Genomic DNA, 22853 nt, shown 5'->3' with positions numbered 1-22853 from the left:
CTGTGGCCCCACATGGGTCCCTCAGGTGTGCGTACAATATTCAAACAGGTATTGCAGGTACCTGGTACATTACCCAAGAACCACAACAGGCCTCACACTCCAGCAAGATGCTTGTGGAGACTTTTTAAAGAATGGTTGTGCTCTTGCAAAACCAATTTTGCCAAGTGGATGCCGTGAGCTCAGGATGACAGCTTTGCTGCAGCATTTTACCGCTTGCTCTCAATATAGAACAAGGCAGAGGAAGCTGAGAATTGTATTTAACAGGCTGTAAATTTGTTGGTTCACAGCCAGAGTCGCTGGAAGTGGTTATGGAATGGTGTTCTGCTGCACTTCCTAATGTGGTTTTTAGGCTTTCATTATAAATAATTTGGAGCAAACGTGAAATATCTCAAAATCTTTAAAAGCTTGTGGAACTATGGAAGTCATTGCCTAACTAATCAGAGATGCAGCCTCATTACAGCCTAAATAAGAACATAAAACGAATACCAGCCAAAAGACATGGAAAAGACAGAAAACAGAAAGTAATAAACAGCTGAAAATGGCGACAGAATTTGATTGTGGAAAAGACTGACCAACAAACTGAGACAACTAAGATTAACTTGAAGCAGAAGTTTCACAAAGAAAATATTGAAAGCAAAGGGCAAAGTAGGTTTTTATAAGCAATGTGCTGTGTTAGTATTTGTTTTTCTTTCGGTATTGAGTCATTAGGAAATGCCATTATTAACCAAGGGAATATTTAAAGACTGGACAACTTCTCAGAAACGGATCACCAAGAATAATTTGACAGAACTAGAGAAAATTAGAGGGAGAATACCAAATGTTTAGCCATTTAACACAGTTTAAAAATATCTGTGCTGTCATTTTCTAACAACAATCCAGCAATATAATAGAGGTGATACCAAGGACTTATTTGTTCCAATTAGACCTCTGCAAGATTTAGTCAATTTCACCTTTTGGCCCCAAAAAACAAATATTCTATGGGTTTTTTTCTGCACAATTTATAATCTTTACCAAGTTCAATTCTTCCATAACTGATATGCCATGGCAAGCCAATATCAGAGATGTTCCAATTCAACCATAAACTCTATTTACCCAGCTTTTAAAGTCCCTGCCAACTTTCTGCACTACTTATGCATGAAACCTACTTCCATAACATTAGTAATATAGCTACTGACATTAGGAGCTACTTGAAGTCAGCTATTGCATACTTTCATCATAGTTTATTCTGACAGGTACATGTCTTTTAGTAGCCTTTGGTTCAGCTGACCTCTATGACATAATCCTCTTTGTGAATGAATGCTGTTAATGTCTGCCACCTACTGCAGACCCACTGATAATGCAGTGATACAAATCCCCTTCTTCCTCTGTTAGTAGTGCCAGTGGTGATTTGGTCTTATACATAGTACCAGATGTCCATAGGCTGCTTTCCTCAATGAGGGGGGATTGACCTGACGATCACAACACGTCAGGTGAAGGGAAAGGTTAAGGTTAAGAAGGCAGAGCTTTCATGAATAACTTCAGCTGGTACGGGACTTGAACCCATGCTGCTGGCCTCACTCAGCATCACAAACCAGCTGTCTAGCCGGGTGAGCTAAAGCGGCCCCCCATTGCACAATAACTTGATAGTAACAACTATTTTGATGGTTCAGGCCATTACCTACAATACAAAATATGTTTTCTATATTAATCTAAGTTTTTAATGATTGATGGGACTTGCCATACACAGGCAGTTTTTGCTATTCCCACACAAGTTTTGAATTTTATTGGGTGCAAGTTTTGATCGATCTTTGCCAACAGCAACAGTGTCAATTTCCTGTCCAAAGTAACAGGCGCAGAGTGTGCTATTTTTATATTTGTTTATGTTTTCAGGAAAACACTGTATAATCTAGGAACTAATAAAATAACACTTCCAATTCCCTGAGGAAATCTCAGTGAACAAGTCCCTTCGGCTGAATGATTTAAAATTCTATTTTCCAAAAACATCAAATCACCCAGCACTGAAGAATGTTAGGGACCAGACACAGAAAGGAAGCAGATCAACATCAATTCAGGAGATACTATGAGTCACATGAAAACAAACTCAAGAAGTATGAACTGCCATCACAAAAACATTAACCGGAGGGAAAAACTGGAACAATTCAATCAAGCCAACACCAGTCAAAAGGAAAATAGGCACAATCACATGGCTTCAATTTCTTTTGACAATTGTTCTGGCCATTCTTTTGGTTCCTTCACTAAACTGAATGTTTTCCCTGGAAATAAACAATGTAGAAAAATAAAACAATACCAAATATTTCTATAAACTAAAAATACTAAGTACAAGTAAACAAGGAGGTGATTAATCACAATGCAATTTCATTTTCTCAGATTAAAACAATGCAACATGGCGGCACAGTGGTTAGCAATCACCGGGATTCAATTCGGCCTTGGGCAACTGTGTGAGGTTTGCACGTTCTCCCCGTGGCTGCATGGGTTTCCTCCGGGTGCTCCAGTTACTTCCCACAGTCCAAAGAGATATGCAGGTTGGGTGGATTGGCCATGATTAAAGCACGTCATTAATTACAGGTATCGGGTGGGGAAGTGGGGCCTAGGTAGAGTGTCTTTCAGAGGGTTGGTGCAGACTTGATGGGCCGACTGGCCTCTTTCTGCACTGTAGGGATCTATGGAATGCATTCTATCAAATGTGTGCTTTTATGAAACTTGATTATTGTATTTATGAATTCAGGGAGAACCTACATTGAAAGTCAGGCATATGGTTGGTTGCCTGAAAGTGCAAAAATTGGTCCTGGCACCTGCATTTAAAATATGGATGCTCATCTATATACGAGACATTCTATTTGGCTGCAAGGGGTATAGAGTAAGGAAGCATGGCTGGAAAGACTATTCCTAGTGACATAAAGTTACTCAAAATGCACCTAAAATTCAAGGAGCCTAATTTTCGAAGGTTTTCTTTCAAACATTTTTGTGTCTAATTTTTATGAGCATGAACCCATGCTGGGACAGAGGTGCACTTGCCACCAGAAAATTATACAAGGCCCATTGGCCCCTAATTACATAGGTTTGGACCTGCAGACTGGTAGAGAAGGGGCCGCCAAGAAGGCCCGAGCTTCAGACTGGAAATTTGCTGCTAGACGTTATCCACTATTCCAAACCATTTTCCGATGGTCAACAGCAATGTAACATTGTGTACCATTAAAAATTAATATCACAGTGTAACATTTTGGGGTAAAAGCTGCCAATTAAATGAACTAATGAACATCGCTATCCCATGAACAAAGAACAACATAACACAGGAACAGGCCCTTCGGCCCTCCAAGCCTGTACAGGTCATGATACCACCATGACTGTTCTGTTGCTCAAAACAATGTTTTAGGTTTAGTGAAAATACAATAACATCTAGAAGCAATTTCCTAACAGCACAGTGGGTGTACCTACACCCGAAGGTCTGCAGTGGTTCAAGAAAGCAACTCACCACCACCGTCTGAAATACACTAGGGATGGGCAATAAATGCTGGGCTAACCAGCGACGCCCACATCCCGTAAAAGAAAAATTCACTCAATGCTGGAAATGGAAACGTTGGGACAAATATCCAATTTTGATTTTGTAACTCATGTATTTCTACTTTGAACTTAAGACTACCACGTGTTAAAAAATGCAGTTAAATGAAGTATAGAACATGAAAAATCAAGCTGTTTTCCAGCTGTTTGTTCTGAAACCATGAAAAACACAGCCACAATTTTGGCAACTTGATTTGACAAAATAAGAACAATCCTGGCCTGCTAGAATCATCTGTTGGTCAATTATCATAGCTGAGAATTAAAAATTTATACTATACAATATAAAAATTACAAAAAGGACAGTGTTTCGAATACAATTACAGAACAGAACACAAAATTGTGGTCACATAGCTCATGAAGGATCAGGATTCTACCTTCAGAAGTTACAGCAGCAGGAAACATTTCTTTCAACAAATCACCAAGATTATGTGGCTGTCCGTCTCCACTGATTGGACGAAATAGCTTCTGAATAAATGGTCGCTCATTTAGCGGCTGAAAAGCAGAATAAAATTTGTTTCAAATTCAGAACTTAGATTTACCTTGTTATAATATAGTTTGCAATCATCGGGGTTCTCATAAAGTATTAAAATTACAGCTCGTCTTAGTGAAATATGTATTGCAATAAATGCTTATGCCTCAGAAACAATCTTGATTATGTGTTTAACATTACTGAATGAGTAATGTCAGATACTTTTAACGCATTGCAGTTATTCCAATAGAATGGATTAAGTACTGTACAACACAGTGCAGTTCTCAAGAATGCATTATGCATCTGTGCAAAATGGGAGGAGACCGAGTGCAAAACATCTAGAATCCCTCTTCATCGTCTACTCCCCTCTCCACATTTTGCCACCTAATCAGATACATCTGTTTTTTAAGTTTTGAAAAGCTCGGAATACTTCAGAGAACTTATGTACTCTCACCAACTGTGCGAGCACATGAAGAACCACCTGCATAACCTACTGGTTGGTTGTTAGGTGTTCATGGTTCCCATACTCCACAACCAAGGCACTGATTTCATGAGAGATGTGAAGACATTTGAGCAAAAGATTTCAAGAGGCAATAAATGCCTTGGTGTGCATTATGAATACCAAAACTGAAGTAAATGTTGTACACCACCAACCAGCCACAATTATGTTCAACTTTGCTGTGGCTGTATGTTTTTTCCTTAAAAATCTTATGGGCAGCAGTGGCACAGTGGTTAGCACTGCTGCCTCACAGCGCTGAGGATCCAGGTTTGATCCTGGCCCCGGGTCACTGTCCGTGTGGAGTTTGCACATTCTCCCCGTGTCTGCGTCGGTCTCATCCCCACATAGGTGAATTGGACATGCTAAATTGCCCCTTAATTGGAAAAAAAATGAATCGGGTACTCTAAATTTATTAAGAAAAAGTGTTTACTTAACGCTTGTGTCAGGTGAAGGAAGAGTTCTTTCACTATCTCTTCTGAAACAGGCACCATTTTCTTGATCATGCAGATACAGTTAGTATAATTAGAAAGAAGTAATGAGCTCTTCTGCTGCCTTGGACAAACTTCATCCCTAAAATAATCTGGTTACTTAACTTTTGTTGAAACGTGCTGTGATTGACCATTTTTCTTCCATTTTTTTTATTAAATAAGTGTTCTTTTGGAAGATAAGTATCAGATTGAATTAATCATAGAAACTTGAAGATTTTTCTGCCCAATTATTACCCGGCCCCAGGACCATGTGGAGTTTCCACGTTCTCCCCAGCGTCTGCGGGGTCTCACCCCTACAGCCCAAAAAGATGTGCAGGGTAGGTGGATTGGCCACGCCGGGCGGCACAATAGCTAGCACTGTTGCTTCACAGCGCCAGGGTCCCAGGTTCGATTCCGGCTTCGGTCACTGTCTGTGCCGAGTCTGTAGGGTTTCCTCCGGATGCTCCGGTTTCCTCCCACAAGTCCCAAAAGAAGTGCTTGTTAGGTGAATTGGACATTCTGAATTTTCCCTCAGTGTACCCGAACAGGCGCCGAGTGTGGTGAGTTGCCTTTTTGACCACTGCAGTCTCCGAGGTGTATGTAGACCCACAGTGCTGTTAGGGTGGGAGTTCCAGGATATTGACCCAGCGACAGTGAAGGAATGGCAACACGTTTTCAAGTTGGGGTGATGAATGACTTGGAGGAGGGGTCTGCTGCTTTCTAGATGGAAGTGGTTGTGGGCTTGAAACGTGCTGCCTAAGGAACCTTTATCGATGGTGGAGGGATTAAATGTTTGTGGAAGGAACAGCAATCAAGCTGTTTGCTTTGTCCTAGATGGTGTCAAGCTTCCTTATGTTATTGGAGCTGCACTCATCCAGGCAAATTGAGAGGATTCCATTACGCTCCTGACTTGTGGATGGTGGACAGTCTTTGGACGGTCAGGACGAGGGTTACTCGCCATAGGACTCCTAGCCTTTGATCTGCTCAGGTAGCCAAAGTATTAATAATAATCTTTATTAGTGCCACAAGTAGGCTTACATTAACACTGTGAAAATGCCCTAGTCGCCACACCACAGCACCTGTTTGGATTCACCGAGGGAAAATTCAGAATGTTCAATTCACCAAACAAGCACGTCTTTCGGGACTTGTGGGATGAAACCGGAGCACGTGGAGTAAACCCACACAGACATGGGGAAAACGTGCAGACTCTGGTCAGACAGTGAACTAAGTCAGGAACCGAACCCGGTTCCTGGCGCTGCAAAGCAATAGTGCTAACCACTGTGCTACCTTGGCACCAGTCCAGTACAGTTTCTTATCAATGGTGACCCGCAGGGTGATGATTGTGGGGAATTCAACGACGGTAATGCCATTGAATGTCATGGGGCAATGATTACATCCTCTCTTGCAGGAGATGGTCATTGCCTGGCACTTGTGTGACCGAATGCAACTTGCCACTTGTCAGCCCAAGCCTGGATATTATCCAGGTCTTGCTGCATTTGGACATGGACTGCTTCATTGTCTGAGGAGTCGCGAATGATGCTCAACATTGTGCTATCATCTGCAAATATCCTCAGTTCTGACCTTATGATGGAAGGGAGGTCATAGATCAAGCGGTTGGGCCTAGAAGCTGCATATGAGCTGTTTGCATGATCTCGCTGGTGTGCGGCGGGAAGTCTGCTTTGGCTGACAGGTCAGCACCAGAGTCTGGGGATGGGGCATGACCAGAGATTGAGGACACCGCCTGCAGATCTTGGGCTGCATTCTCCGATCGGCGTCGCCGAAATCGCATTCGTTGATGGGCTGGAGAATCCACGTTTATGCTGGAATCGGGACTGCGCTATGTTGCATGATGCAGCAGCTGCCACACGCATGCGCGGCCACATCTGCAGCTAAAGTCTGGGGCTTTACACTGCACGGCTGCTAGCCCCCCACTGGGCGGAGGGTCGGTGTGGGGGCGGCGCTGACTTTCTGGTCGTAAGACCAGACGCATCCTCTGGACATAGCCGCAGGATCGGAGAATCTAGCCCCCTGTTTTTGGGTCGACGTGAGATTCTCCATCCGATTGGGATTCCCAATCTTATTGGTGGGGAGCGGAGAATCCGGCCCATGGTCAACTGTTTCCTCAGCATATTCTTTTTAAATTTAAATTTTGCCAAACATTATCGGTAAGAATCTTGTAAGAACAATGCAGGTTTTGGCTTGTTCTAGATTTTCTATCCAAACTGCCAATTAGTCACAGTTCAGTCTAGCATCTGAACCCATGTGCAGAACTTGAAGACGATTAATCAGTCATCTCTGCAAATGTAGTTGCATGGTCTTGACACCAGCAACCAAAAGTCTTTTGTTGATGGGAGGTTCGGGAATTGAAAAGAACAAACAAAACAGAAATAGAGTACATGGTAACAGTGGTATACCTATAGGATTACCAGAAAAACTGAGTCACTGGCAGGATGTGAAGGATTTGCAAGATTAGCTGTAAAGTTTAGAAGGTGAGAGTGTATAGGTTGTAATTAAATTACAACATTTTAATACATTTTTAATTAAATCCATCAATAATTAACGTTTCAATATAAAAGGAAGGTTAATCCCACGATTATATTTCAGTTCTTTGTGCTGTGAATAGATAAATATTTTTAGAGTGTTGGGAACTGAATATCCAAGGTACTTGATATTTAGGAAGGACAGGCAGAAAGATAAAGGATGAAATCCGTGCAATAGTGAGAGGATATTTGCTCATAAATCTAGATGTATATTCAGTCCTGATGGAACTACGAAGCAACAAAGGGTAGAAAACATTAGTTAAGAGTTGTTTATAGGTCACCAAGAAGTAAGATAGGGAAGGTCAGTAAATAGGAAATTTGAGATGTATGTAACAAGGGTGCTACAGTAATTATGGGTGACTTTAATCTACATATGGATTACCTGAACTAAATAAGCAATAATACTGTGGCAGATGAATTCCTGGAGTGTAAGAGATTATTTTTTTAGACCAGTATGTTGAAGAACCAACTGGGGAACATGCAATCGTGGATTTGGTATTATGCAATGGGAAGGGGTTAATTAATAATCCTGTTGTGCAAGGTCCTTTGGGGAACAGTAACCATAATGTGGTAGAGTTCATTAGGATGGAAAGTGAAGAAGTCTGATTTGAAACTAAGGTCTTAAATCTAAACAAAGGAAACTACAAAGTATGAGGCGCGAGTTGGCTAGTGACTTGACTAAAAGGAATTACAATAGAAAGGCAATGGCTAATATTTAACGAACAACTGCATGCATTGCAACAGTTACACATTCTTTTCTATGTAAAAGCACAAAGGATAAGCAGCCCAACCATGGCTAACAAAAGAAATTATGGATAGTATTAGATTCAAAGAATAGTCATATAAAGTGGCAAGGCTGATGACTGGGAACAGTTAAGAATTCAGCAAGAGGACCAAGAGGATGATTAAGAGAGAGGGGGGGGGGGGGGGGGGGGGGGGGAGGGGGGAGAAAGAGTACGGGAGTAAACTTGAAAGCAACATAAAAGTGGACTGTGAAAGCTTCTATAAGTATGTAAAAAGAAAAAGATTAGTGAATACAAATGTCTTACAGTTCAAATCAGGAGAATTTATAACAGAGAACAAGGAAATGACAGAGCATTTAAGCAAGTACTTTAATTCTGTCTTCCCAGAAATACTATAGAACCAAAAGTCTAGTAAGAAGGAGGAATTGAAGGAAATTAGTATTACTAAAAAAATATTGTTGGAGAAATTAATGGGACTGAAAGCCGATAAATCCTCAGAGCCTGATAACCTAGACACCAAAGTACTAAAAGAGGTGGCCATGGAAATAGTGGATGCGTTGGTTGTCACCTTCCAAAATTCTGTAGATTCTGGACCAGTCCCGGCAGACTAAAGACTGGCAAATGTAACCCCACTACTTAAAACGTGAGTGAAGGAGCAAACAAGGAATTACAGATTGGTTAGCCTAGTATCAATAGTAGGGAACATGCCAGGGTTTATTATAAAGGATGTGATAAGAAACTTAGAAAATATCAACATGGATTTGTGAAAAAAAAGATCCTGTTTGACAAATCTACTGGAGTTGCTTGAAGACGTAACTAGTAATTTCTAGATCAAATAAAAAAATGATGCAAACAGAAATACTATTGCTAAATGGAACATTTGTTCTCTTATTTCCAACAGGCTTAAGAGAATCTGTAGTATTCCACAATATTGAAGGAATTTATTGTTCAAGAAATATCAGGCTCACGGAATATGTCAACCAGGGCTCTCGCTCCTCAGGGTAAAAGAGCGTGAGGAGAACGGTGGAGACACAGGATAAAAGAGCATGAGGAGAGCAGGGGGACACAGGATAAAAAGAGCGCGAGGAGAGTGGTGGAGATACAGAGTAAGTCTCCAGGGAGCCGATTCGGAGGACAGAGCATTGGATACAAAGTAATTTACCTCAGGGAAGCTGAAAAAAATGAAAAGTTATGTCACAATAAAGCTGTCACCTGATTGGCTGGTAGGGAATCTGCACTAAATTTGAAAATAAAATTAAAAAGCTAATTAATTAACTAAGTAGAGATGGACAGGTGATGTGCTGTAGCTGCATGATGTGATGGCTGGCAGATCCCATTGTGAGCTGCAGTAACCACATCTGCAGCAAGTGTTTGTTGCATGAGAAATTCCGGCTCAGAATTGATGAGCTGGAGTCTGAGCTTCAGACACTGCGGCACATCCGGGAGGGAGAGAGTTACCTTTGTTTCAGGAGGCAGTCACACCTTGTAGATTAAGTATATCAAATTCTTTTAAAAAATAAATTTAGAGTATCCAATTATTCTTTTTTTCTAATTAAGGTGCGATTTAGTGTGGTCAATCCACATCTTTGGGTAGTGGTGGTGAAACCCACGCAGGCACGGGGAGAATGTGCAAACTCCACATTCACAGTGACCCAGGGCCGGGATATGAACCTGGGTCCTCAGCGCCGCAGTACCAGTGTTAACCACTGCGTCACATGCCACCCTAAGTACCTCAAATTCAACCAGTGGTAAGGGACAGCAGGGTGTGACTGCAAGTGAGGCAGGTCGAGGGACCCTAAATTCAGACATGGACGTGACTCAGCTCTTGATCTTGTCCAACAGGTACGAGGTACTTGCTCCTTGTATGGATGAGGAAAAAGACTGTAGGGAGGATGAGCTTGCTGACTACTGCATCGTGGTACAGGAGGTCATTCAAGCGGGGGTAGCAAAAAGACAAGTGGTAGTTGTAGGATATTCTATAATTAGGGGAACTGATAGCATCCTTTAAGCAGGACCTAGAGTCCTGCACGGTATGTTGCCTGTCCAGTGCCAGGGTGAGGAACCATCTCTAACCGGCTTGAAAGGATATGAGAAAGAGAGGGCGAGGATCCAGTTGCTGTGGTCCAAGTTGGCACAAATAACATAGGCAAGATCGGTTTGGGGAATATCAGGAACAAGAAACAAAGTTAAAGAACAGGTCCCCAAGGATTATAATCTCTGGATTATTCCCCAAATCATGGCAAATCGCCATCGGGACAAGAAAATTACGAAAGTAAACACGCGGCTAAAGGAGTGGTGCAGGAAAGAAGGGTTCCATTTCATGGGGCACTAGCATCAGTATTGGGACAGAGGGATCTGTACTGTTGGGTCGGTCTTCACCTGAACTGATCTGGGACCAGTGTTCCAACGGAAAGGATAAATAGGGTGGTCACAAGGACTTTAAACTAGCAAATGGGGAGGGGGGGGGGGGGGGGGGGGGGGGGGAAGAGAGAAGAGAAAGAGGGAAGAGTAAAAATACAAGAAATATAATGGTGAATAGCAGGTCAGCATGTGAGAAGAATGTAGAGGTTAACAAGATGAACAGAGCCAGTCTAATGACAATGGAGGGGAAGGGAAAGGTAAAAAATCAAAATGTATGGTGGCTGTGGGACTGAAAGTTGGAGATGAGGCGGCATGTGGCTCAGTGGTTAGCACTGCTGCCTCAGTGCCTGGGACCTGGGTTCAACGCTGGCCTCAGGTGACTGTGTGGAGTTTGCACTTTCTCCCCGTGGGTGTGTGCGTTTCCTCCGGTTTCCTCCCACAGTCCAAAGATGTGCAGGTTAGGTGTATTGGACATGCTAAATTGCCCCATCGTGTTCAAGGATGTGTAGTGGGGATGGGGTGGGGGGTGCGTTAGTGTAGACTTGATGGGTTGAATGGACTCCTTCTGTACTGCAGAAATTTTATGATTCTATGTTATCGGAGATTAATAAAAGAGGACAGAATATGTGAAAAGTGTAGTGCAGAAGAAAATCCTGCAAGGGAAAGACAATTCAGTAGGGCATATTTAAAAACCTTGTACCTAAATGCAGAGTTCAAAAAAAGGTCAATGAGCTGATGGCACGAAGAGAGCCAAATGGGTATAATTTGGTGGGGATCACGGAAACATGGCTGCAGGAGGACCGAGACTGGGAGCTGAATGTCCAAATGTACTCGGTATTCCGAAAGAATAGACAAGGTGGAACAGTAGTTGCTTTATTGGTTTAAGATGACATCAAGGCTGTATTAAATGATATTCATGATGTGGAAATGCTGGCATTGGACTGGGGTGAGCACAGTAAGAAGTCTCACAACACCAGGTTAAAATCCAACAGGTTTGTTTCCAATCACTAGCTTTCGGAGCACTGCTCCGAAAGCGTTTGACAAGGCGCTGCATAAAGGACTTCTCCAAAAGGAGACTGCAGGAGACTGGGGGTAGAGTACAAGATTGGATTGAGGATTGACTGACTGACAGAAAGCAGAGGGTCTGGATAAATAGGTCCTTCTCTGGCTGGCGAACTGCAACTAGCGAGGTGCCGCAGGGGTCAGTTCTCAGACTTCAACTGTTTACAATCCATATAAATGATGTGGAAGCACGGACAGAGTGTGACATCGCAAAGTTTTCAGATTATATTAAAATAGGTGGGAAAGGGGGCAGAGAGGAGAAGATAAAGATTTTACAGACTGATATACATAGGCTAGGAAATCTGGTCAAATTTTGGCAGATGGAGTTTAATGTAGATAAGTGTGAGGTAATCCACCTTGGCCTAAAAGATAAAAAGGTAAATTATGTAAATGAAAAGCAGATTCAAAATAATCTTTATTATTGTCACAAGTAGGCTTACATTAACACTGCAATGAAGTTACTGTGAAAATTCCCGAGTCATCACACTCCGGCACCAGTTCGGGTACGCTAAGGGAGAATTCAGAATGTCCAACTCACCTAACAGCGCATCTTTCGGGACTTCTGGGAAGAAACTGGAGCACCCTGAGAAAACCCCCGCAGGCACAGGGAGAATGTGCAGACTCCGCACAGACAGTGACCCAAGCCGGGAATTGAACCTGGGACCCTGGCGCTGTGAAGCAACAGTGCTAACCACTTGCTACCGGTTCCTCCCAGTTCAAAGATGAGCAGGTTAAGTGGATTGGCCATGATAAATTGCCCTTAGTGTTCAAAATTGCCCTTAGTGTTGTATGGGGTTACTGGGTTATGGGGATAGGGTGGAGGTGTGCGGTTGGGAAGTGTGCTCTTTCCAAGAGCCGGTGCAGACACGATGGGCTGAATGGCCTCCTTCTGCACTGTAAATTCTATATAGGTTTGAGGGGTGATAGACTTAGAACTGAGATGAGGAGGAACTACTTCTTCAGAGGGTGGTGAATTTGTGGAACTCGTTGCCCCATAGTGCAGTGGAATCCGAGTCATTAAATGGTTTCAAGAGGGAGACAGTTTTATTTCCTTTAAAAAATGGGTTGAAAGGAAATGGAAAACAGGCAGGGAGGTGGATTTGACACCAGGAAGAGATCAGCTATGATCTGATTGAATGGTGGAGCCGGCTTGAAAAGGCTGAATTCTTCTGTTCCTAATTCCTATGATTTCTTTTTTTTTTTTAATTTAGATTACCCAATTATTTTTTCCAATTAAGGGGCAATTTAGTGTGACCAATCCACCTACTCTACACATTTTTGGGTTGTGGGGGTGAAACCCACGCAGACACGGGGAGAATGTGCAAACTCCACACGGACAGTGACCCAGAGCCGGGATCGAACCTGGGACCTCAGCGCCGTGAGGCAGCTGTGTTAACCACTAGGCCACCGTGCTGCCCTATTCCTATGATTTCTGACCTGCATTCTATCTGCTACTAACAAGAACAGTGTTTTTCATTCTGCTGATCGCAGAAATTACTTTCTCCAGGACTCACTTTCTCTCTCTTTTCCTAAGACTCTGAGACAGTAGGTCTGCAATAGCAAATACATATGCCCCTCCCTTGCATTCAGATATTAAACCTGGCACATGACAGGTTTAATTAACACTTAACCTAAGCCTCAGTCTCTATGACAAACACACTGTACAGGTTTTCATCAGGCAGAACGTGCAGGTCACATCCTCTTCATTATCCTATTTTACCTTGAATTGAAGAAAGTTTAAAACATAACCCTCTTGTAAAACCTTGGATTTGGGAACATTGCTAGACAAGTTCAAATAAATAGAACGGTCAGTCAGACAACATGTGGCAAGGAGATTAGTCATCATGGTAATGCATAGCAGCATTGGTTGATGCCTTCAGAGGTGACGGGAGAAAATAGTTGGCAAAGATATTTAGTTGCTGTTGATTTATTTTAAAAGTATGTTTTTTCAAAAGGAGTGAAGGGAGGGAGAGAGGTGAGGAAGGCAAAGGGGAGGGAGAAAGGGGAGGAAGGCAGAGAGGAGGAAGGGGGGGGGGGAGGGCAGGAGAAAGAGAACACTTCCCCTCAAAACAAACAAAACCTTGCTGTATATCCTGCTTGAGAGGTTTCAGAATTAGAAGGTATCTAAAAATCAGATTCAGGAGATTCACTATGATGAGTTAATTCATTATAACCAAGACGGGTGGAAAATACTTGCATACCAGTTGATATTCTCTCTTTTAAAAAAAAAAACAGATTATTTACTAATTATCTGATTGTAACTTTGTTAACTAGATACTCAATGGACAGAAATGTAAAAAGAATTAATGATCATTTTGTCACTAAGTCAGAATATGCATTATATTGTAAAAGGCATATGATTTTGATTGGCCAGATCCACTTTTACAGACGGTCGCAGAAAAAATTTGGCTAACAAATTATGACATTCACGTTAGTTTCAGCCCTTACAAGCTAGGCAACTGACTCATATTAGCTGAAGTTTAGGTTTTATCTGAATCAGCTGATGTATTATGTGTGCTTTTATCAAATCTTGTTTCAGATCTATTTTTAAAATGATTGAGGCTACGGCAGTTTAGCCATTTCCTGTTACATAACACCGCTAATCTCATACTGCACATTGTGCAGATTCAGACAATTCAGTCTAAATTATCTAATGATGTGGAGATGCCGGCGTTGGACTGGGGTGAGTACAGTAAGAAGTCTTACAACACCAGGTTAAAGTCCAAAAGTTTTGCTTCAAATCACTAGCTTTCAGTGCTCCGAAAGCTAGTGATTTGAAACAAACCTGTTGGACTTTAACCGGGTGTTGTAAGACTTCTTACTGTAAGTTATCTAAGTTCTAGCTGTTCCATTCCTACTTTTATTCATTTACAGTCTGTCTTGACACTCAAGACAAATGCAAACTGCTATTAATTGAGCCATAGGAACTTCACAACATCCATTTACACAGACCATTAGAATAGGCAAATAAGGGCAGCATGGTGGCGCAGTGAGTTAGCACTGCAGCCTCACAGCGCCGAGGTCCCAGGTTCGATCCCAGCTCTGGGTCACTGTCTGTGTGGAGTTTGCGTGGAGTTTCCCCCCCCCCCCACCCAGCCCAAAGATATGCAAGGTAGGTGGATTGAACACGCTAAATTGTCCCTTAATTGAGAAAAAAATGAATTAGGTACACTAAATCTATTTTAAAAAATAGACAAATAACTGAAGAAACTTCAGGGACACAAAGAAAAATAGACACAATATCAAATAAGCAGAAATTAAGAGGGTGACCAGAAAATTGAAGTGTATTTTTAAAAAGATCTTGAAGGAGGAGAAACACAGACAGTAGAAGGCTCAGTCAGGAATTCCAGGATGTGGGCCGTAGATATTGAAGACATAGCCACTAGAATCAGGGAAAGGTGGTGGGGTGGGGAAATGTGAAAAAGAGGTTTCTATCAGAGGAATGTAGACTACTTGGGATGCAAGATGTACATTAAAGAACATTGGATTTGAACACAACAATGTTGATTTGGTTAAAGAGAAGGGGAGAAATAGGAGCTGAGGCCTCAAGGTTAGAATAGGAGAGGGAGATAGGAGAAAGCTTTGCTTGATGGACACAGGAAAGGAAAACAACAAAAAAACCACTATTGTGAAGAAGCCCATAAGACCATGAGACAAAGGGGCAGATATGGTTATTTGGCCCATCAAGTCTGCTCTGCCATTCAATCATGGCTGATATGCTTTTCATCCCCATTATCCTGCCTTCTCCTCATAACTCCTGATCCCTATATTAATCAAGAACTTACCTATCTCTGTTTTAAAGATACTCAATGATTTTGCCTCCACAGCCTTCTGCGATAAAGAGTTCCACAGATTCACCATCCTCTGGCTGAAGAAATTCCTCCTCATCTTACGTTTTAAAGGATCGCCCCTTCAATCTGAGGCTGTGCCCTCAGGTTGTAGTTTTTACTACTAGTGGAAACATCCTTTCCAGGTTCCCACTATCCAGGCCTCTCAGTATTCTATATATTTCAATGGGATCACCCCTCATTCTTTTACATTCCATCGAATACAGACCCAGAGTACTTAACTGCTCCTCATACGACAACATTCCAGGAATCATTCTTGTGAACCTCCTCTAGACCCTCTCCAAGGAGGGCACATCCTTCCTTAGGTACGGGGCCCAAAACTGCTCACAATACTCCAAATGGGGTCTGACCAGAACCTTCTCCAGCCTCAGCAGCACATCCCTGGTCCAGAATTCTAGCCCTTGCGACGTGAATGCTAACATTGCATTTGCCCTCCTAACTGCCAACTGAACCTGCATGTTAACATTAGAAGAATTATGAACTAGAACTCCTAAGTCCCTGTATATTTCTGATTTCTGAAGCCTTTTCCCATTTAGAAAATAGTCTGTGCCTCTGTTCTTCCAACCAAACCCCTCACTTGTCTTCATTGTATTCCATCTGCCAGTTCATAAGAACATAAGAACTAGGAACAGGAGTAGGCCGTCTGGCCCCTCGAGCCTGCTTCACCATTCAATGAGATCTAGGGGCTGGTTTAGCTCACAGTGCTAAATCGCTGGCTTTTAAAGCAGGCCAGCAGCACGGTTCGATTCCCGTACCAGCCTCCCCGGACAGGCGCCGCAATGTGGCGACTAGGGGCTTTTCACAGTAACTTCATTGAAGCCTACTCGTGACAACAAGCGATTTTCATTTCATTTTTCAGATCATGGCTGATCTTTTGTGGATTCAGCTCCACTTTCCGGCCCGAACACCATGACTCTTAATCCCTTTATTCTTCAAAAAACTATCTATCTTTACCTTAAAAACATTTAATGAAGGAGCCTCAACTGCTTCACTGGGCAAGGAATTCCATAGGTTCACAACCCTTTGGGTGAAGAAGTTCCTCCTAAACTCAGTCCTAAATCTACTTCCCCTTATTTTGAGGCTATGCCCCCTAGTTCAGCTTTCACCCGCCAGTGGAAACAACCTGCCCGCATCTATCCTATCTATTCCCTTCATACTTTTATATGTTTCTATAAGATCCCCCTCATCCTTCTAAATTCCGAGTACAGTCCCAGTCTACTCAACCTCTCCTCGTAATCCAACCCTTTCAGCTCTGGGATTAACCTAGTGAATCTCCTCTGCACACCCTCCAGTGCCAGTACATCCTTTCTCAAATAAGGAGATCAAAACTGAACACAATACTCCAAGTGTGGACTCACTAACACCTTATACAATTGCAGCATAACCTCCGTAGTCTTAAACTCCATCCCTCTAGCAATGAAGGACAGAATTCCTTTTGCCTTCTTAATCACCTGTTGCACCTGTAAACCAACTTTCTGTGACTCATGCACCAGCACACCCAGGTCTCTCTGCATAGCAGCATGCGTTAATATTTTATCATTTAAATAGTAATCCCGTTTGCTGTTATTCCTACCAAAATGGATAACCTCACATTTGTCAACATTGTATTCCATCTGCCAGACCCTAGCCCATTCACCTAACCTATCCAAATCCCTCTGCAGACTTCCAGTATCCTCTGCACTTTTCAATTTCCCACTCATCTTAGTGTCATCTGCAAACTTGGACACATTGCCCTTGGTCCCCAACTCCAAATCATCTATGTAAATTGTGAACAATTGTGGGCCCAACACGGATCCCTGAGGGACACCACTAGCTACTGATTGCCAACCAGAGAAACATCCATTAATCCCCACTCTTTGCTATCTATTAATTAACCAATCCTCTATCCATGCTACTACTTTACCCTTAATGCCATGCATCTTTATCTTATGCAGCAACCTTTTGTGTGGCGCCTTGTCAAAGGCTTTCTGGAAATCCAGATATACCACATCCATTGGCTCCCCGTTATCTACTGCACTGGTAATGTCCTCAAACAATTCCACTAAATTAGTTAGGCACGACCTGCCCTTTATGAACCCATGCTGCCTCTGCCCAATGGGACAATTTCTATCCAGATGCCTCTCTATTTCTTCCTTGATGATAGATTCCAGCATCTTCCCTACTACCAAAGTTAAGCTCACTGGCCTATAATTACCCACTCTCTGCCTACCTCCTTTTTTAAACAGTGGTGTCACGTTTGCTAATTTCCAATCCACCGGGACCACCCCAGAGTCTAGTGAATTTTGGTAAATTATCACTAGTGCATTTGCAATTTCCCTAGCCATCTCTTTCAGTACTCTGGGATGCATTCCATCAGGGCCAGGAGACTTGTCTACCTTTAGCCCCATTAGCATGCCCATCACTACCTCCTAAGTGATAACAATCCTCTCATGGTCCTCACCTGTCATAGCCTCATTTCTATCAGTCACTGGCATGTTATTTGTGTCTTCCACTGTGAAGGCCAACCCAAAAAACCTGTTCAGTTCCTCAGCCATTTCCTCATCTCCCATTATTAAAACTCCCTTCTCATCCTCTCACGGACCAATATTTACCTTAGCCACTCTTTTTTGTTTTATATATTTGTAAAATCTTTTACTGTCTGTTTTTATATTCTGAGCAAGTTTACTCTCATAATCTATCTTACTCTTCTTTATAGTTTTTTTAGTAGCTTTCTGTTGCCCCCTTAAAGATTTCCCAGTCCTCTAGTCTCCCACCAATCTTTGCCACTTTGTATGTTTTTTCTTTCAATTTGATACTCTCCCTTTTTCCTTAGATATCCACGGTCGATTTTCCCTCTTTCTATCGTCCTTCCTTTTTGTTGGCATAAACCTTTGCTGAGCACTGTGAAAAATCGCTTGGAAGGTTCTCCACTGTTCCACCATAAAGTCTTTGCTCCCAGTCTACCTTAGTTAGTTCTTCTCTCATCTCATTGTAATCTCCTTTGTTTAAGCACAAAACACTAGTATTTGATTTTACCTTCTCACCCTCCATCTGTATTTTAAATTCCACCATATTGTGATCGCTCCTTCCGAGAGGATCCCTAACTATGAGATCATGAATCAATCCTGTCTCATTACACAGGACAAGATCTAGGACCGCTTGTTCCCTCGTAGGTTCCATTACATACTGTTCTCGGAAACTATTGCGGATACATTCTATAAACTCCTCCTCAAGGTTGCCTTGACCGACCTGGTTAAACCAATCGACATGTAGATTAAAACCCCCCATGATAACTGCTGTACCATTTCTACAGGAATCAGTTATTTCTTTGTTTATTGCCTGCCCCACCATACTATTTGGTGGCCGATATACTACTCCTATCAGTGACTTTTTCGCCTTACTATTCCTGATTTCCATCCAAATGGATTCAACCTTATCCTCCATAGCACCGATGTCATCCCTTACTATTGCCCGGATGTCATTCTTAAATAACAGAGCTACACCACCTCCCTTACCATCCACTCTGTCCTTCCGAATAGTTTGATACCCTCGGATATTTAACTCCCAGTCATGACCATCCTTTAACCATGTTTCAGTAAAGGCCACTAAATCATAGTCCTTCACGATGATTTGCGCCATCAACTCATTTACTTTATTCCGAATACTACGAGCATTCAGGTAAAGGTTTTTTTACCTCTGTTTTGAATCTTAACATCTCCAGTTTTATTCCTTTTAGTATTACTGGGCCTATTCACTGAGCTCCCCTCAATCACTGTACCTTGTACTGTCATCCTTTTTGATTTTTGACTATGACTTCTCTGCCTTACACTTTCCCCCTTACTTTCTTTTGCTTCTGTCCCTGTTTTACTACCTTCCAACTTCCTGCATCGGTTCCCATTCCCCTGCCACATTAGTTTAAAGAGTTTGTTGCCTACTCTCCACCCTGTCCTGGTCCTTCTGCAGCATCTCTGCTTCCTCAACAGAACCAGTCCCTCCATGAACTCCTCCTCATCCTGGGTATAAGAGAGGATGGGCAGCCCGGTAGCACAGTGTGTAGCAGTGTGGCTTCACAGCGCAAGGCTCCCAGGTTTGATTCCCCGCTGGGTCACTGTCTGTGCAGAGTCTGTATGTTCTCCCAGTGTCTGCGTGGGTTTCCTCCATGTGCTCCGGTTTCCTCCTACAGTCAAAGACGTGCAGGTTAGGTAGATTGGCCATGGTAAATTGCCCTTAGTGACCAAAAAGGTTAGGAGGGGTTATTGGGTTGCGGGGATAGGGTGGAGGTGAGGGCTTAAGTGGGCCAGTGCAGACCTGATGGGCCGAATGGCCTCCTTCGGCACTGTATGTTCTATGTTCTAGGATGGGAGGGGGTAGAGGAGAGGGGGTAGAGGAGAGGGGGTAGAGGAGAGGGTGAGATTTCGCTAGGCAGTTGGTAGTGAGGAAAAGAAACACCTTTGTGCTCCAGAAATTATAAGTAGTGGGTGATTTGGTTGTGGAGACTAAACTTTGATAAAGCTTGAAGTGGTTATGCCAAATCTGGTAATGAAGGGTTGGTTGAGCATTAGATTTTTTTCAATTGAACTTGAGGGCATTTTACCGGAGGAATACCCGGACTGCGAAGCCATGAAGATTTTTCTAGGGGTGAATGCATTGAACGTGGAAGGGAAGGAAAGGTTAAAGAAATCAATAGTTTCAGAGGTATTGTGGAAAAAGAAACGCCAAAGGCAAGGTGGTAAGTGACCTAGGGAAAACGCTGATGTAGAAGCAAGTCAAGTTGAAAGGATGGCACAGTGATTGCACTACTGCCTCATAGCTCCAGGGACAAAGGTTCGATTCCGGCCTTGGGTGACTGTGGAGTTTGCATGTTCTTCCAATATCTGCATGGGTTTCCTTCGGGTGCTTCAGGTTTTCTCCACAGTCCAAAAAGATGTGCAGTTTAGGTAGATTGGCCGTGATCAATGTGCAGGGTTACAGGATAGGGCAGGGCCTAGGTAGAGTGCTCTTTCTGAGGGTTGGTGCAGACCCGATGGGCCGAACTGCCTCCTTCTGCACTATAGGGATTCTATGGTTCTGTGCAAGGACAGTATGGGACAAGGGAGGAAAATGAAAAAAAAAAATCAAGACCACGGCACCAGGGAAGATGCCAAGATGAGGGCAGCACGGTAGCATTGTGGATAGCACAACTGCTTCACAGCTCCAGGGTCCCAGGTTCGATTCCCGGCTTAGGTCACTGTCTGTGCAGAGTCTGCACGTCCCCCCCCGTGTGTGCGTGGGTTTCCTCCGGGTGCTCCGGTTTCCTCCCACAGTCCAAAGATGTGGTTAGGTGGATTGGCAACGATAAATTGCCCTTAGTGTCCAAAATTGCCTTAGTGTTGGGTGGGGTTACTGGGTTATGGGGATAGGGTGGAGGTGTTGACCTTGGGTAGGATGCTCTTTCCAAGAACCGGTGCAGACTCGATATGCTGAATGGCCTCCTTCTGCACTGTAAATTCTATGATTAACTTGCTTCAATCATTTTTGTTCAAGGATCAAGTTCCCCATCCAAGCTATGTAAGTTTAGCTTTGCTCACAAGCTTCTAATGAAAGTTGTAATCTCAGCCACGGCAGCAGCTACAACAATGCTGCAATTGACCTTCATGCATTTGGTTAGCCTACCAAAAATATTATCTTGGTTGCTCTTAGGTTACAATTACTTGAACCGTTTCATCGATCAGTAATGCAGAACTTTTTAAGCAGAACATTTTAAAACAGCTGCTGGCAATTATTACTGGGCAGCACGGTAGCACAAATGGATAGCACTGTGGCTTCACAGCGCCAGAGTCCCCGGTTCGATTCCCCGCTGGGTCACTGTCTGTGCGGAGTCTGCACGTTCTCCCAGTGTCTGCGTGGGTTTCCTCCCACAGTCCAAAGACGTGCAGGTTAGGTGGATTGGCCAATGGAAATTGCCCTTAGTGACCAAAAAGGTGAGGCGGGGTTACTGGGTTACGGGGGTAGGGTGGAAGTGAGGTTTTAAGTGGGTCAGTGCAGACTCGATGGGCCGAATGGCCTCCTTCTGCACCGTATGTTCTATTTGTTTCAGACTTCAAGCATGCGCGGTATTCTGCTTTATGTTTCATTTCTGACTGGTTGTGTGCCACAAATATCATGGCTATGATCACAACAGCAGTAGCATGTTTACAGGAACCTTTATTCCCAACTAGTTTACCTTTCATGAGTCTGACAATTTTGAACAGCAGTATAAAATTAAAACACAAATATTATATTAATTTAGTCCTCAATGCAAAATGCTGAACTTGGAGCGGTGAATCATAGGCCTGGACTTTGGCCTCCTCTCTGTTGTGGAGAAAATCTAAGAAATGGTTGGAAATTTTAAGTCCCACCCCCAAAACAGGGTGTGTCCCATTTTCGTGGGGGCAGGAGCTGAAGCACGCCAGGATTTGCAATTTAGAGACAGCTGGTTATTTAAATCACCATTTGCCTCCACACTAGACCAGGAATGTAAAACCCAACATGTGCAGATTAGACCAGGTAAAGTCTGAATTTGGTGGATTACCTTGGACGGTATGTCTTTGGAGGTAAGGTGCTCCTTTGCATCTTGTCTTAGGACAGTTTTGGGGAAGAAAAGCAACCTTTGGGACTGCTAAAACAACATTTGGGATCACAAAATTGGAATGATTTGAACTGTCATACTGTCAAACGGTCAAAGAACTATCAAGCTGTAATGGAACTATTAAAGGATACTAGGTGAATTTACATGAAGGGGGTAAGCACAAAGGATTGGCACAGAAGTTATAAACTGAAATAGCACAGTTATGAGGAGGCCCCGGGCCGTATGAGGAGACCCCGGGGCGTACGAGGAGACCCCGGGGCGTACGATGAGGCCCTGGGGCGTACGAGGGGGCCACGGGGTATGAGGGGGCAACGGGGTACGAGGGGGCCACAGGCTGTGAGGAGCACCGGGCTGTGAGGAGCACCGGGGTGTGAGGAGCACTGGGGTGTGAGGAGCACTGGGGTGTGAGGAGCACTGGGGTGTGAGGCGCACTGGGGTGTGAGGAGCACTGGGGTGCGAGACGCACTGGGGTGTGAGGAGCACTGGGGTGTGAGCGCACTGGGGCGTGAGAAGCACTGGGGTGTGAGGAGCACTGGGGTGTGAGGAGCACTGGGGTGTGAGGAGCACTGGGGCGTGAGAGCACTGGGGCGTGAGAGCACTGGGGCGTGAGAAGCACTGGGGCGTGAGAAGCACTGGGGCGTGAGAAGCACTGGGGCGTGAGAAGCACTGGGGTGCGAGGAGCACTGGGGTGTGAGGAGCACAGGAGTATGAGAAGCACTA

General features: G+C 43.5%; 1 protein-coding gene across 1 annotated transcript in view; it reads right to left on the bottom strand.

Moving 5' to 3' along the window:
* atg5 (ATG5 autophagy related 5 homolog (S. cerevisiae)) overlaps positions 1 to 22853 on the bottom strand; it is a 251269-nt gene that overhangs the window by 18826 nt on the left and 209590 nt on the right. The window contains exon 7 of the mRNA XM_038799247.1: positions 3933 to 4050. Within this exon, the coding sequence (XP_038655175.1) occupies positions 3933 to 4050 (118 nt within the window). The remainder of the gene's footprint in view (positions 1 to 3932; positions 4051 to 22853) is intronic.

The sequence above is a fragment of the Scyliorhinus canicula genome, chromosome 6 (genome assembly GCF_902713615.1).
Source record: "Scyliorhinus canicula chromosome 6, sScyCan1.1, whole genome shotgun sequence".
NCBI classification, from domain to species: Eukaryota; Metazoa; Chordata; class Chondrichthyes; order Carcharhiniformes; family Scyliorhinidae; genus Scyliorhinus; species Scyliorhinus canicula.
This window is presented reverse-complemented; position numbering and strand designations above follow the sequence as displayed.